Source organism: Hypanus sabinus, chromosome 7, assembly GCF_030144855.1.
Source record: "Hypanus sabinus isolate sHypSab1 chromosome 7, sHypSab1.hap1, whole genome shotgun sequence".
Taxonomy (NCBI): Eukaryota; Metazoa; Chordata; class Chondrichthyes; order Myliobatiformes; family Dasyatidae; genus Hypanus; species Hypanus sabinus.
This window is the reverse complement of record NC_082712.1, coordinates 50,156,966-50,172,821: the sequence shown is the minus strand read 5'-3', so window position 1 is coordinate 50,172,821 and position 15,856 is coordinate 50,156,966. Positions and strand designations below refer to the sequence as shown.

Here is a 15,856-nt window from a genome sequence, read left to right as displayed (position 1 = left end):
TGTGATAAATGTCATACTGTGATTCCCATGCCTAGTTACTAAAACTGTTGAATTTAGCCCCATGTAACAACTTTCCATGTGGAAAAGGTCACAACAGATTGAGAGTTGGAGGTTTTATCTGATTGGCTGTTGTAGTTTAAGAGCAAACTTGATGTCAGCATTATCAGATATTCAAGACCCAATTGGACCTGAAGAATCAGGGAAATAACTTTTAGCTAAAACAGACAATAAAGAGAAAGAGGAATGGTAACTGTTAGCTAGGGAGCATTGCTTCAGTGCTTCCTTGGCAATAGAAAATAGTCATTTATCTAAAAACAATGCCTGTAATAGTTTGGCAGGAGAAAAGGGGAGAATTGTGCAGTTAAACAAATGCTTCCTGTATAAAGTATCTGTCCTCTGAGGTGCAGTAGATTGTTCAAGAATAATACAAGCCTGTTGAGAGAAGATGATGTGGCTGCATCTGCCTTTTAATTAGATTAACTTAGCATTAAGAAAATCCAAAGGTTTTAAATATTTAATCTTTTGAAAGATGAGCTGCTGGGTTTTCATGAGCTCACTAACATTATAAATACATTAGTTTAACGAGCACTATTATCTTTGAATGTACCATTGTCTTATGGCAACACATCAGCTGAAGAAGCAGATTAAAGAAAATCTATTTTCTGCTGAAATTTTCTGACTTACAAATCCATTCCTTCACTTCCTTTGTAGGCATTCCAGGAAGCGATTACTCCAACTCCAACTACATTGATGGGTATCGAAAGCAGAATGCATACATTGCGACACAAGGGCCTCTACCAGAGACATTTGGAGATTTTTGGAGGATGATCTGGGAGCAACGAAGTGCAATTGTGGTGATGATGACCAAACTGGAAGAGCGATCACGGGTAAGATAGACAGCATCAGAGTTTAATGTATTAGTATAAAGTGTGAACTTCCTCAGCGGCTGCTGAAGTTGAAAGAGCAATTGTGTTCACCACTCTATATGACATAGGCACAGAATTAGGCTATTCATCCTGTTGAGTAAAATCGATGGGCAGAATAACTCATTGTTTTCTACTCTTGACTCTTTTTATCTTTCCCACCTCATTTTTCATGGATTTTCATTTACTAGCCCTCTCCTAGGCAAGATCCTGGTTCCAATTCTTCCTTCGTAGTCTTTGCTCCTCACTTGACTCAGGTTTTCACAATGTTTTGAGAAAGGCAGTGGCTTCTCTGAGCCAGTCCCAAAATGTTTAGTTGTCTGGCTTATCCCAGGAGTACAGCAATTAAAGTATCATGTTACTGTGCTTTCATAAAGCAGGAGGGCAGAAATCCACTTTCAATAAGTTGCATCAACCTACCTGATGTTCTGCAGATGGTGCATTGTGCCACATGCTTCTGTTACACTGATATGGTCTTACAGGTTTAGTTCAGACTGATGACTGCCTCTGACTTAGCTATTCTACTTGTTAACCTGTGAGCAAATCCTCATTGCCAGTTGAACAATTGACCCATGCGTTTCTGCCTTAATGAAGCCATTATTGGTGAGGTGGGTATCGGTGATTTGTAGTAGAAGAGGAACATAACCATTCCCCAGATTTCATCCTTCATCACTGATACATGAGGAGGAGAGAGTGGAAGTTTAACATAGCAGCAGTTGAAGCCTTTAAGTAGGAGGGAAGGAAGCAGGTGGCATGACATAAGCCAGACTTTTACACTGAGCACATCAATATGTATGGTACAGTTGAGATATTTGCATACCAGGCATTCTGGAGTAATAAACCCATGTAAAAATAGAAATTTTAAATCTCATGGAACTGAATTAACTTACCAGTCTAGAAAGATGGTCTAAATATAGAAATGGCTTAAACAAGGGGTTCTTAACCTTTTTTTATGCCATGTAGCCATACCATTAACCAAGGGGTCTGTGAACCCCAAAATGGGAACACCTGGCTTCAGAAATTGTGGTCTGGAAATGAAGCCATTAATTTCCCCACCCCACACCCAACCAATAAGCTTCTATTTGATCAAACTTCTGATTCGGTTCCATTGATATCTTCACAACAACACAATGGAATCAAAAGTACAGAGGGCAAAGTTGAGCTTTGTAGGGATTTTTGCTTGGGCACAGCAAAACTGCCTGTCTTTTTCTGAGACCGGATTTGGACTGAAGGACCTGTATTTGTTAATGGGGCTACTACTTTCAAAGTTGATGTCCAGTAGGAGTGTACAACGCAGGCAGATCATGGCATCACCAAGTACCATTTGCTGACATTTCTATATTGGGGCTTAAGATGCTTTTTTAACCTGACACAGCAGTACGTGTATAAAGTGAGAAACATCTTCCACCCTATCAACTTAACAAGGTTATGAATTGCTTAAGGCTGTGGAGATGCAAGAGGGTGCTGATGCTAGAAGTGGCATTATAAATAACCTATTGAAGAACTCAGCAGTTCAAGCAGCATCTGCGAGAGAAACGGAATTGTCAACGTCTTGGGCTGAGCTCAGATGCAGGCTTGAGCTAAAATATAGATAATTCTTTTCCTCACACTGAGTTCTTCTAGCAGGTTATTTGTTGCTTAAGACTGTTGGTCTGGCTGTTATCATTTTGTTGTGCTTCAGTCCTATTAGAGATGGATACTTTCAGTCATTGAATAAAGCTTTGGTAGTCTGCAGGGGTGGCCTGGCAGATAGTTTGTTGATGCCTTTATTTTACAGAAAGAATGTAATACAAGAATTCCAACCATTATGGGCCTTATGAAGTAGCAACAACACTCATAGCTGAAAGTGTGTTTATTTCTGTCCCAGTTCCGAAAGATTTGCTCAGTGGAATGTGCATTCAGTGAGGTTATGTTTCATTTGACTGAAAATATGAGTTGCCAGTTAATGCCTCATTTTAAAATCTGTATGTGCGTCCTGGCAACTGTGTGAATGAACACATGGGAAATTCTCTTCTCAGCTGATAAAATCATCATGAAATTCTTTATGGATTAAACAATAATTAGTTTTATTTCCACGTTAGTTGAATTTCTGAAATAACATTCAAAAGCAAATCACATGCAAATATAGCAGTTTGGAGCAAAATGATAAATTTAGTGTGCTGCAAAAAGAATTGAAAAATATTACAGTAATATATTAGTTTTAGTCACAGTGCAGAGGTTCTCAAAGAATTCCATATCTAAAATTGCACAGCCAGAATAAACAGCCTGATCGTTAGAATTGAACCATAGGTGTCAAATTGGAATATTTTGCATAATTGCTCACAGGGAAACAGAATGCAGTACTGTATAAAATATTGTTCATTTGATGCTCATAACACCTTGGTCCTCTGTGGTTGTTTATGCAATTGCCAAGAATTGTTCTTATGATAAGGACGTAATGATTAACGCATTTCGTTTTATGTATTAAGTATTGATAGTGGCAATAAAAAGGTATGTTTGCTTTCAAAATCTATTCATTGCAATAAATTTAATCGCATTCCTCAACTACAGCCCTCCAGCAAAACCAGCAGTAATTAGTATAATTATAATATTGCCCCATTTAACAGCTTATATAAAATGTTATGCCTTTGTGTTTTATTATTTTGATATCCTGCATGCCACAGATACAGCTTTTTAATACTCATTAACCTGAAGATGCATTTGTTTAAGCAGATAAGGCTGGTAAGTTATCAATATTCCTCTGGAAACCTTGATTTAAAGGTATTGAAGTGAAATAATACCCTGCATCTACAACCTGCATTCAGGAGGTGAACTACCTTATGCGCAAGTTATGTAAAATAGCAATGCAATTTCCAGAAAACATTTTGAGGTTGAAGCTATTTTGTCGTACGGAAGTATGTGAAGAGATCCGGGAGTAAATATTTACAGCTAGCAACTGGTTTAGCAAAGGAGAATGTCTAATGTGGGAACAGACCAAAGACTGTTCGTCTTTCCACAAATGCTGACTGACCTAAGTAGCTGGGTAGAGCACAGGAACAGACTCTTTGGCCCATGATGTTGTTCTGAACTAACCAAACTAGAAATTAACAAAAAGAAACAAAAGAAAGAAACAAATTAACTCTTCTCAGGCTTACAGCTATCTATTTTACCGATGTTTCAATAACAGACTCCACTATCTTCATCAGGGATGATGCCTGGACATGCCATCTGGTGGTATACATACCCCATCATTTGTCCTGCATATTTGGTTAGTTCTCATCCGATCAGGTTTTCTTTGTCCCACCATGTTCGGCGGTAAAAGAACATTGCATTCATAAGGGCCATAGGATTGACTTCGACAGCACAAAACTGTCGTGCCATGCCACTGGCTTTTGGGGCCGCCTGCTGGAGGAAGCCATTGAAATAAAACCTAAAGAATTAGAGTTTTAACAAAGATAAAGGTCTTGCTCAAAGTAAGAATTGAAATTCCATTGTAAACAAGGGAGGACAGAGGAATCCAGTGGAACAGACTAACCTATCAGGAGGAACTGATGATCCGGCTATTTGTACCACAGAGCTGGACATGCCTGGGCAGCATCCCTGAGGAAGATGGCTGAGTTTGTTATCGAAACATTGGTTAGAATTGATACCTGTACCCAACTGGAAGCCCAAGAAGATCATATACACTGGGAAAGCACTCAATCCAATATTTTAGTAATTAAACTAATTAAGTTAATTCCTTCTACAGAATGGCAATATCTCTTCATTCTGTGCATATTCATTTGCCTCTCTAAAGCTTCAAGTATCTTTATCATATTTAATTCCATGACAACCCCTGGCAGTGCATTCCAGGCACTGACCATTCTACCAGCACATTCTCTTTGAACTTACTCCCTCATCCTAAGTCCGTGCCCTCAATTATTAAACTGTTCTTGTTGTCTAATACAACACAGGAGATTCCTAGCATTTTTCATTTTTGCTTTAGATTTATAGCATCAGCAGTATTTTCTTATTTCCATTTTTATGCAAGGTTTGCTTTGTGTAAGTCTGAGGTACAGTGCCTATAAAAGAGTTCACCCCCCCCCCCCTTAGAAGTTTTCATCTTTTATTGTTTTACAGCATTGAATCTTCTGGTGGATGTCTTTGGTCTTCTGTAGCTACTGCTTTGGCTGCAGGACCAATTGAAATCAAAATTAAAATGCATTTTCAGGTCTTATGTTGCAAAAGCTCCCAAAGCCCTTCTCTGATAAATGGAATAAATGTCAACAGCTGCTAAATGGGTGGAAATATTACCTCAGCCTTTATTTAATCAAACCTTCCATTACTTGCAGTACTACATACAAAATGTCCTTTCCCATTGGAAAAGATAATAATTGACCAAGGGATTTGTTTTTTTCTATTAAGCATGGTCAATCCCCAAAAGTCAATCAGATTGGAAAACCCTTGAATATTGACAAATTTTATCAACAATGCAAATTTTCTTCTGAGACCAGTTTCAGTGCAGTGAAATTATTGACTTCATAATAAATTCAAGGAATTCAATATTATGACCATAACTGGTTTAATAATAAGCAGCAAATTAACTAAGTATTGATGAGTATAGCATATTATTTTAAAACCAGTTAATTTTTTTTCTGTTTTTGCAGGTGAAATGTGACCAGTACTGGCCTTCCAGGGGTACAGAAACCTTAGGATTAATCCAAGTCACTCTGCAGGATACAGTTGAACTGGCAACCTATTGTGTTAGAACATTAACATTAGACAAGGTATAACTTTTACTCCGTTAAAGATTTTTTACAAGTTTGTTGAAAATCTTCTTTGCCACTGTAACATTTATAACCCAGTTTGATCCTGTTCTGGCGCAGTGAACAGAGCTACAGATCCATATGTTCTTGTCATGAATAGTTGAAGGCAGCTTTCACTTTACTAGAGGTTCCTTAGAGCTGAACATTAGCTGGAATCCATTTTGACCTTTCTACTTGATAGGGAACACAGAAGAACTCTAGTCATCGTAACCACAGATTAAGGTTTAAAACTCAGTTCATGCCAAGAAGCACAAATATGGTGGTCAAGCCCTGGAATGTGACATGTACTGGATTTAAGAATTCTACTTGGTCGCAGTTTCTACAGTATGAGGGAATGAAAGGGTTTGTAGGATTATATTCAAGGATGAATTCGGTGGGTCAGGCAGCGAACATTGTCTATGATTAAAGAACTTTAAGGTCATTTTTTGTAGTGTAGATCCATGAACTCTCTAGTTCCTGTTTTCTAAAACTAACCAGTTAACTGATTTAAGTCCCCACAGGTACATCCAAAAAAATCAGGGACAAGTTGTTATACTGTATATGGGCTGTTCATGCACTCACAGGCTGAGGATGACCTGTGTTGGCTTATGTTCACTACTGGATGTCTGATTTTTGTTTTCACACTGATATATTAAACAAACATTTCAACTCCAGGTACTGTTACTTCATACGTGCCACAGAGTTTTATTGTAGTCTTAGCATGTTTAACTCTGAGAGTAGAAGTTGAATGACATGCAAGGGGACAGGTACTTTTCCATGTTTGTTATGTGGATGACCTCTGCCAATATGGCAAATCTTAAGTCAAAAGAATGCACATTAATATTACAGCAGGAACTAAGGTGTGTGCAATCCATTAACCCCGTCTCCCAATGGTTTTTCCTCTACCATCTCCACTCTCTGTCAATATCTTCCTTCTCTCTCTCACACACACACAACTCCATGCCTCGCTTTTCAAGTGTGTCTGTAATCTCCCCTTCCCTACACTCCTTCCTGCAGCTGGCTCCATTGGCCCAGCATCTCCCATCTCACCTGATTCCACCTTCACGTACAAACCTGACTCACCCCTTTCTCTCACTTCGGTGTACCGGCCATCTTTCCTCGACACTGTCAATCTTGATTCAGGTTCTCATCCCAAATTGTGGATCATCCCTTGCCTCCAGCAATTTGCATTTTGCTCTACTCCCATGATGCTCTGCTTAATGTGAGTCCATCATAGTGTGGGCATGAGAAGCAGTGTCTGCTGCCAAAGCTACTTCAGATTTTGGTTTCGATGAGCAAGCTTGCCTGTTGAGTGATGGTTCCACTGCCTTCATATCATGGCAGCAGCTAGCAAAGTACGGTATAGAAAGAATGCACTTATCAGCAAATGGCAGATTCAGCCTCACTAATAATTCTTCAAAAATGTACCATATCAGGCTTCTCATAGGAGATCTAGAGCAATGCACTTATTGAATAATGTGTGTCCTGCTTGGGCTCACAAAAAGGGATTAAACACTTATTCTCCTATGTTTATCCTTAATTGGTCCTCATTCTCAACAATTTCTCTTTTGGCACCTCCCACTTTCTGCAAACCCAATATCTAGCCATGGGTGCATGCATGAGCCCCAGCTAAGCCTCCCATTTCATTGACTACTTAAAAAAAACAGTCCATATTCCAAACCTCCACTGGTATCACCTCACAATTCTTTCTGCAGTATATTAACAACAGCATTGGTGCTGCTTCATCTAGCTTGTACTCCTTCCCCTTACCCCACCTCTTATTCTGGTTTCTTCCCTGTTTCTTTTCAGTCCTGATGAAGGGTCTTGACCTGAAACATCATTGACTATTTATTCTTTTCCACAGAAGCAGCCAGACCTGTTGAGTTCCTCCAGCATTTTATGTGTGTTGACCTATTAAGCTTTGTTTAATTTACCACCCTCTGGCTGAAAAATTTTCTCGTTATCTCATTTATAAAGGGATATCTTGTTATTTTGAGGCTGTACTATCAGATCCTAGAGTCTATGCTAATGGGAACATCTGCTCCGTGTTCATGCTATCTACGCTTTTCAATTTCTGATAGATTTCAATTTGGTTAACCCCCCCATCCCCCACACCCCTCAACACACATACACACACACACACACACACACACACACACACACACACACACACACACACACACATTCTTCTGAGCTCCATTGAGAACAGGCCTATAGCCATTAAAAGCTCTCCATCAAGTCTGGATCATTTTTGTTAGCCTCTGCTGGAACTTCTCCAGGGTGAGTACATCTTTCCATAGATACAGTGTTCCCAATATGATTGCCCTGTTGTCAGAGGTGATGTTAAAGAAAGGTCTTTTCCTCTGAATCACATGCAAAGCATCACACTGCTACATGCTTATCTTGTTGCATTCTTCTGCAAGCAATCATGGTTACACACACACACTTACTGCAGCCTGACACATGTGGATCAGGATGTCCACGCTTCCTCTGTTTCGCTTGGATTTGCGGGTGTTAAATCTGGAAGGGAAGACTAAGCTTAATAAATGCAGCCAACAAATGTGTTGTTATAGTGTACATCAGACTGGAAAATACTATCTACCATCCGGCCTGAATTAAACCTTTATAATTTGTTGCCAGTGCGGTGGTCAGTTTGTAAGTGAATCCACCTTGCCTCAACAGATTGGCTCCAGTGAAAAGAGGGAGGTGAGACAATTCCAATTCACTGCATGGCCTGATCATGGGGTTCCAGAGCACCCCACACCATTCCTAGCCTTCCTACGGCGAGTGAAAGCTTGCAACCCTCCAGATGCTGGCCCCATGGTGGTACATTGCAGGTGGGTAATACCTACAACTTAGACACTGTAATCATGCTGTAAGGAGATGATTTCTTTCAAAGAAGAACTGTCCAGAAGCTGAGGGAACACCTGGCAGAAGTTTACAGATGGAGTGGACAGTCCGGTTTCTTTTTCCTGAGGTGGATACGCATACAGAGGAGGGGGGAGAGGGAAAGTTCAAAGGAGATGTTCAGGGCATGTTTTTTTTAACACAGAGACTGACGGATGCCTGATTCTTCTGCCTGGGATGGTGTAGAAGGCAATTGAGCTAATTAAGAGGCTCATTGATAGACACAAGGTTATGCAGAAAATGGAGGGATACGGACCATGTGCATGCAGTGAAGATCAATTTAATTTAGGAGTCTTTAGCTTTGCACAATGTTGTGGGCTGAAGGGCCTGTTTCTGCACCGTACGCTTCTATGCTCTTTCTTCTGTCAGACTGTTAATTATCATGTTTAAAACATAATGTGATGAAATCAGCTAAAAGATGCAAATAGCAAGCACACTGTTTGAATTTCTTTTCTACTGTTAAAGCAGAAAATATCATCCATGCCCAGTGGATAAACAAAGAGACAGGTGCATTAGAATTGATTAGTGCCCATTTAGGCACATTAAATTGATGAAACATAGTAGCCCGACGAACATTTGACTTGAGGACGCAATATGCATTGTGCAGCCAGAGAAAGGGTGCATTGATGCTTTCTCACTACCCATTTCCTATTCTGTTCAGATGCTAGAAGAATTGTTCTCATTGTGCTTTTAATTCTAATGCCATGAAGATTTAGTTTTGAGGACTTCTGTCAATTTTAATGTTTCTCTGTGAATTTATTGTCATCCTTTGAGAGACTTCGGATATTTTCCTCATTTCAGTGCAATATAGTGAGTAGAAACAATCAGGTCATTACAGAGTGGTCCATCAATGGAACAGTTTTTCTAAATGGTGGAAACAGTTTGCCTTCCACTACTGACAAGGCAGCACAGTGCCAGAGCTGTACAGCCACAGCCTCTCAGTTCCAGCGTCCCATGTTTTATCCTGAGTTCTTGTGCTTTCTGTGTGGAGTTTGCATGTTCTCCTTGTGACTGTGTGTGTTCCTTCAGGTGTTCTGGTTTCCTCTACATCATTATTATTATTATTATTATTATTATTATTGTTATTATTGTTATTATTGTTATTATTATTATTTTATTCTCTTTTGTATTTGCAGTTTGTTTATTGCAAGTTGGTTGTTTGCTCTCCTGTTGGGTGTGGTCTTTCGCTGATTTTATTGTTTCTTGGATTTGCTGTGCAAGCCCACAAAAAAATGGTGACACATATATACTTTGATAATAAATTTACTTTGAACTTTGTGAGGGTGAGTGATAGAGTCTGGGGAGTGTGGAGTGTACATGGGAAATTGGAACAACTGGAATGGGATTAATGCTTAGAGCAAATGGTGGTGTGGACTCACTGTTCCAAAAGACCTGTTCATTCTATGACTATGGTTCATTCACGACCAGATTATTTAGCTCTCTTTCATTTTGGAATAATCTGAATTACAACATGTAGTATACTTGGGGAGGAGGAAGAGTAGCAATTAACCAATTAAAAGAACAAATTGGTTAATTTGCACATTTAATTTCATAAACTTACAAAACACTTAAGTCAATAAAGAAATTTTGAAGTGTATGTTTCTATAATGTAAAAATATGACAACCAAGTTTGTGTACAACCAGTTTCTATGTGATGTCAAGCTAATCTTTCCTTGTTATTTTGTTTCAGGGAAAGATATTAGTCAAAATATCCCCAATAACTTTCATATTATCCTGGGGCTCATACCTCCATCTCAGAATTTAGTCTGACCCACAGCACAACATTGATTTAAGGGAACCACTTCCAACAGCACAGCATTCCTTTAGCATGCAGTAGAATTTTAGCCAAGATATTTGGACTTAAGTCTCTGGAGTAAGAATTAAATACACAGACTTTTAATTCAGTGGCTAGTGGCTAAATCCTAGAGAGAGATTCACAGTGGCATATTTCTGCCCATTTTTATATCCTCTGTGAAATAGTGATTAGGAGCTGATTGATTAGAGTTAAGTATGTAATGAACAACATTGCCATTTTTTCATTATTCTACTGGCAAATGTATTTCACACAAACTTGGCCATATCTTCACCAGAATTCTGCACATGGATACTTTAAGCAAGATGGTGATTTTTTCCCCCCCCCCTATCTTAATCTCAAGCATGATGTAGCCAGTTCAGGCTGAAGTTCAGGTAATTATGTCCAAATAATATAAAGCTGGTCCATTTAGAAATAAGAGAAGCAGCATTGTTTATAGATTTCACCAACTGTGATCCAGCATAAACATGAGGAACTGAATAGTATTCTTCAGTGTGGAAGCTTTCTAGTCTCATCAGTAAAGTTATTTAGAGTTATCAAAACACCTCTCCTACCATTGTAAAATCAGTCATTTCAGACATTGTCAACAGCACTTGATAGCAAAACCAAGCTCAAAAGTTCAAAGTAAATTTATTAACTAAGTTCATGTATGTCCCCATATAATTACAACCCTGCAATTCATTTTCTTGCAGGCATTCACAGTAAATACAAAGAAACACAATAGAAATAATGCAAGACAAGAAAGCAAAGTGCAAAAGACAACAAGCTGTGACATACAGCACAAAAGGGAAAAAATAGCAATAAATATCAAGAACATGAGATAAAGAATCCTTGAATGTGTCTATGGGTTGTGGGAACAGTTCAATGTTGGTGTGAGTGAAAAAGATATCTTCTGTGGTTCAAGATGGTTGGGGAGTAATAACCGCTCCTGAACCTGGTGGTGTGGGTCCTGAGGCTCCTGTACCTCATGCTTGACGGCAGTGGCCTGGATGGTAGGGGTCATTGATGGATACTGCTTTCCTGTGACACTCAATGTAGATGCGTTCAATGTCGATGTGGGGAGTGATTTGCCTGTGATGGATGGGGCTGTATCCACTACTTTTTGTAGGTTTTTCTATTGAAGGGCTGTGATACAACTAGTCAACGTATTCTCCACCGCTCATCTGTAGAAGTTCATTGAAGTTTTAGATGACACGTAAACAGCAGAGGAACTGTCGTACTTTCTTTGTTTTCTTTTATGTGCTGTAATCAGAACACATCCTCCGAAATGATAAGACTGAGGAATTTAAATTTTCTGACATTGACAAATCTGTTGGAATTCCTGGAGAAAATAACAGGCAGGACAGACAAAGAGAGTCAGTGGATGTTGTTTATTTGGATTTACAGAAAGCCTTTGAAAAGATACCACACATGAGGCATCTTAGAGTCCATTAGAGGAAAGATATTAGTGTGGACAGAAGATTGGCTGGCTAGCAGCAGGCAAAGAGTAAGAATAAAGGGGGCCTTTTCTGGTTGGCTGCCAGTGACTCATGGTGTGCTGCAGGGGTCAGTGTTGGGACCAGGTGTTTTCACATTGTATGTCTATATTTTGGATGAAGGACTTGATGGGTTTATGACAAGTTTACAGATGATGCGAAGGTAGATAGAGGGGCAGATTGTGTTGAGGAAGCAGGGTGTCTGCAGAAGGACTGATTGGGAGAATGTTCAAAATTCAAAGTACATTGATTATCAATATATATATATACTACATACAACCTTGAGATTCGTCTCATTACAGGCAGCCACAAAACAAAGGAACCTAATAGAACCCATTTAAGAAAAACGTCAAACACCCTCTGTGCAGAACAAAACAAATCATGCAAACAATAAAAGTAAGCAAATAACATTCAGAACTGAAGTTCACGAAGATGACTCCACAGCCATGAAGCCCGTCATCACTGTAACCAAGTTAGCTGCAGGCCACAGCCTCAGTTCAGCTCAGAGACGAGTTAAGCCCATGAAGCAGTGATCCTGAGATCCTCTTCTCTGGTCCCAAAACTCTGACCTTTTCAATATAGCCTAGCATTTAAATCAGCCAAACCTTGGGTTGCTGCTTGTTCTCGGACCCAGGCCCTTCCACTTGCATATGCTCTTAGGCCTGGGCCTCGTCAGCTCGATTTTACCCATACCTGACTTTTCCAATCTGGTCTAACACTTAAATTGGCCAAACAGGGGGTATTTCCTCACTCTCAGGCCCAGGCCCTGTCACTCTGATACACTCTGGGGATTTGACCCAGCATGTAAATCGGCCGACCATCATCTTGGCTCTGCCCCCCTCAGTTCTGCCACTTTGAATCACCTCCAAGTCCACTCCAGCAATGGCCAAACATTGGCTCATTACCTGCTTTTGGGCCTGGGTCCTGCTGCCCCGATTTGGCCTGTACATGCTGCCGCAACCAACCTGTACCCTTGAGGCTTCAGTTCATAAAAATCCCAGGTCATACAAGCAGTTCAAAGGCTGCACTCCGAAAAGGAAGTTACGGGTCGCAGTGATCATTTCCGAAGAAAGTGTGATTAATAAATTAGGTTATAGTTCTATTTGATGCCAGCAAGTTGTCAGTGTGCTTCACCAACATGATCTGAAAGTGAAATTCCAATCAGAATGGGCAAAGGAGTGGCAGAAGGAATATAATGAAGGGAGTGCTTGGTCATGCACTTCGGTAGAAGGACTGTTTAGTAAATGGGGAAAAAATTCAGAAGTGCAGAGGGACCTGGGAGTCCTCATGCAGGATTCCCTAAAGGTTAACTTGTAGGTTGAGTTGGTGGTAAGGAATGCAAATGCAATGTTAGCATTCATTTGAGAGGGCTACAATACAAATGCAAGGATGTAATTTGGAGGCTTTATAAGGCATTGGTTAGACCACACTTACTCTGAGCAGCTTTGGACCCTTTATCTAAGAAAAAATGTGCTGGCATCGGAGAGGGTCCAGAGGAGGTTCACGAGAATGATCCCAGGAATGAAAGGGTGAACTTGGGGAATACTTGATAGCCAAGATAGAGTGGACGCGGAGAGGATGTTTCCTGCAGTGAGAGAGTCTAGGACCACTGGGCACAGCTTCAGAATAGAAGGACATCTGTTTAGAATAGAGAAGAAAAAAAAATCTTTAGCAAGAAGGTAATGAATCTGTGGAATTCATTGCCACAAAAACCTATGCAGGTCATGTAATTTCATTGGGTCAATTTAAGGTGGAAGTTGATAGCTTCTTGATTAATCAGGGTGTCAAAGGTTATGGGGAGAAGGCAGGAAAATGGAGTTGAGTGGGGTAATAAATCAGCCATGATGGAATAGCGGAGCAGACTCGATGGGATGACGGGCTTAATTCTGCTCCTATCTCTTCTGGTCATATGGTCTCTCCACCTCTGATTCCCCAATAATAACTGGCTCATGGACCTGTAGTTTCCTCCTTCTGTGGTCAATAACCAGCCCCATGGTCTTGCTGACAATGAGTGGAAGGTTGTTGTTAAGGCACCACTCAGGCAAATTTCAAACACACTTCTGTATACTGATTCATCACCATCTTTGATTTGGCCAATGACAGTGGTGACATCAACGTACTTAAGTATGCCATTGGAGTTCTGCTTAGCCTCACAGTCATAAACCGAGTAGAGCAGGGTGCTAAGCACACGGCCTTGTAGTTCACCTGTACTGATTGAGATTGTGGAGGAGATATTGTTGCCATTCATACTGACTTGTGTCTGAAAGCGAGGAAATCGAGGATCCAGTGCACAAGGCGGTATTGAGGCCTAGGTCTTGAAGCTTGTTGATTAATTTTGATGTTAGTATGGAATGCCAAGCTGTAGTCAATGGAGAGAATCTTCACTGTCCAGGTGTTCCAAGGTTGAATGAAAAGCCAAGGAAATGTCACCTGCTGTTGACCTGTTGTGACAGTAGGCTAATTGGAGCAGATCGAAGTTGCTTTACAGGCAGGAGATGATACGTTTCATCATCAGCCTCTCAAGGCAATTCATCATAGTGGATGTAAGTGCTACTAGACAATAGTCATTGAGGCAGGCTACCATGTTCTTCTCAGGCACTGGTGTAACTAAAGGCTGTTTGAGAAGGTGGGTACCTCAGACTGCCAAAGCAAGAGGTGAAAGATGTCAGCGAAAACCCCAGCCAGTTAATCAGCACAGGTCTTCAGTACTTGGCCAGGTACCCCGTCGGGACCGGGTGGTTTCCATGGGTTCATCCTCCTGAAGGATGCTCTCACGTCTGTCTCAAAGACTGAAATCACAGGGTCGTCTTGCTATGAAGGAGTTCTTAAATGTGCCTCCATATTTTGATGGTCAAAGCAAGCATAAAAGGTATTGAGTGCATCTGGGAGTGAAACCTTGTTGTTACCTATGTCGCTTGGTTTCACTTTGTAGGAGGGGATAGCTTTTAAGCCCTGTCAAGCACCCTTCAGTGATTCAAGCTTGGTCTGAAATTGCCACTTTGCATCTGGAGATGACTTTCTGCTGGAAGTCATACATGGACCTGCTGCTTGGTCGCCAGACCTGAACACAACTGATCTGGCCCTCAGCAGATTTTGGATCTCATGGTTCCTCCGGGGCTTCTGGTTGGAGAAGATTCTAAATGATTTTGTGGGGACACACTTGTCTATTACTGTTTTTTAAAAAGATGCCTGTAACATCCATGGTGTATTTGTTCAGACCCTCTGATGAGTCCTTCATGGCCCAGTCTAGCAGCTCGAAGCAATCCTGTAGCCACTCCTCCACCCCCTGCGACCACCTCTTTGTTGTCCTTACCTCTGGAGCCTTGCTCTTTAGCTTCTGCCTGTATGCAGGTAGGAGGAGGACAGCCAGATGGTCAGATTTCTTGAAATGAAGTCTAGGGTTGGCACAGTAGGTAATCTTTGTCATAATATAACAGTGGTCAAGTATGTTGGGACCTCATGTGCTACAGGTGATATGTTGATGATAATTGGTCAGAGATTTCTTCAAACAAGCCCGACAATGATCTGAAAGACATCAGGGTAGGCTGTTTCTTGTTTGCTGAAGGCACTCAATACCTCAAGTGCCTGCATAGCATCGACTTTTGGTGATGCATAAACTGCGGTCAGGATGATGGAGGAGAACTCTCCAGGTAAGTAGACAGCCGGCACATAATCAATAGATGTTCCAGGTTGAGGAATAAGAGTGCAACAAGACCACTACATCCAAACCAAGAATTTATCATGAAACACAGATCCCCACCTTTTGCCTTCTCCGGGTCAGCAGTCCGGTCCATCTGGTGTGTCAAGAAGCCTTCTGATCTTACAGACACATTCAGCGTAACTGAAGTCAGCTATATCTCTGTGAAATACAGAACGCAGCTGCACACATGGTGCAAAGAGACACTGTTTCAACATTATGTACAATGTTTTTAATATCGTCTGATGTTAGGAACCTTAACGGAGTGAAGGAGGGAG

The 15,856-nt window shown here is 40.7% G+C and overlaps 1 protein-coding gene across 4 annotated transcripts in view; it reads left to right on the top strand.

Moving 5' to 3' along the window:
* LOC132396773 (receptor-type tyrosine-protein phosphatase delta) overlaps positions 1–15,856 on the top strand; it is a 635,525-nt gene that overhangs the window by 563,889 nt on the left and 55,780 nt on the right. For all 4 annotated transcript variants that reach the window (XM_059974654.1, XM_059974652.1, XM_059974656.1 and 1 more), the window contains 3 exons: positions 712–887; positions 5,549–5,668; positions 8,369–8,523. In XM_059974654.1, coding sequence (XP_059830637.1) covers positions 712–887; positions 5,549–5,668; positions 8,369–8,523 — 451 coding nt within the window. The remainder of the gene's footprint in view (positions 1–711; positions 888–5,548; positions 5,669–8,368; positions 8,524–15,856) is intronic.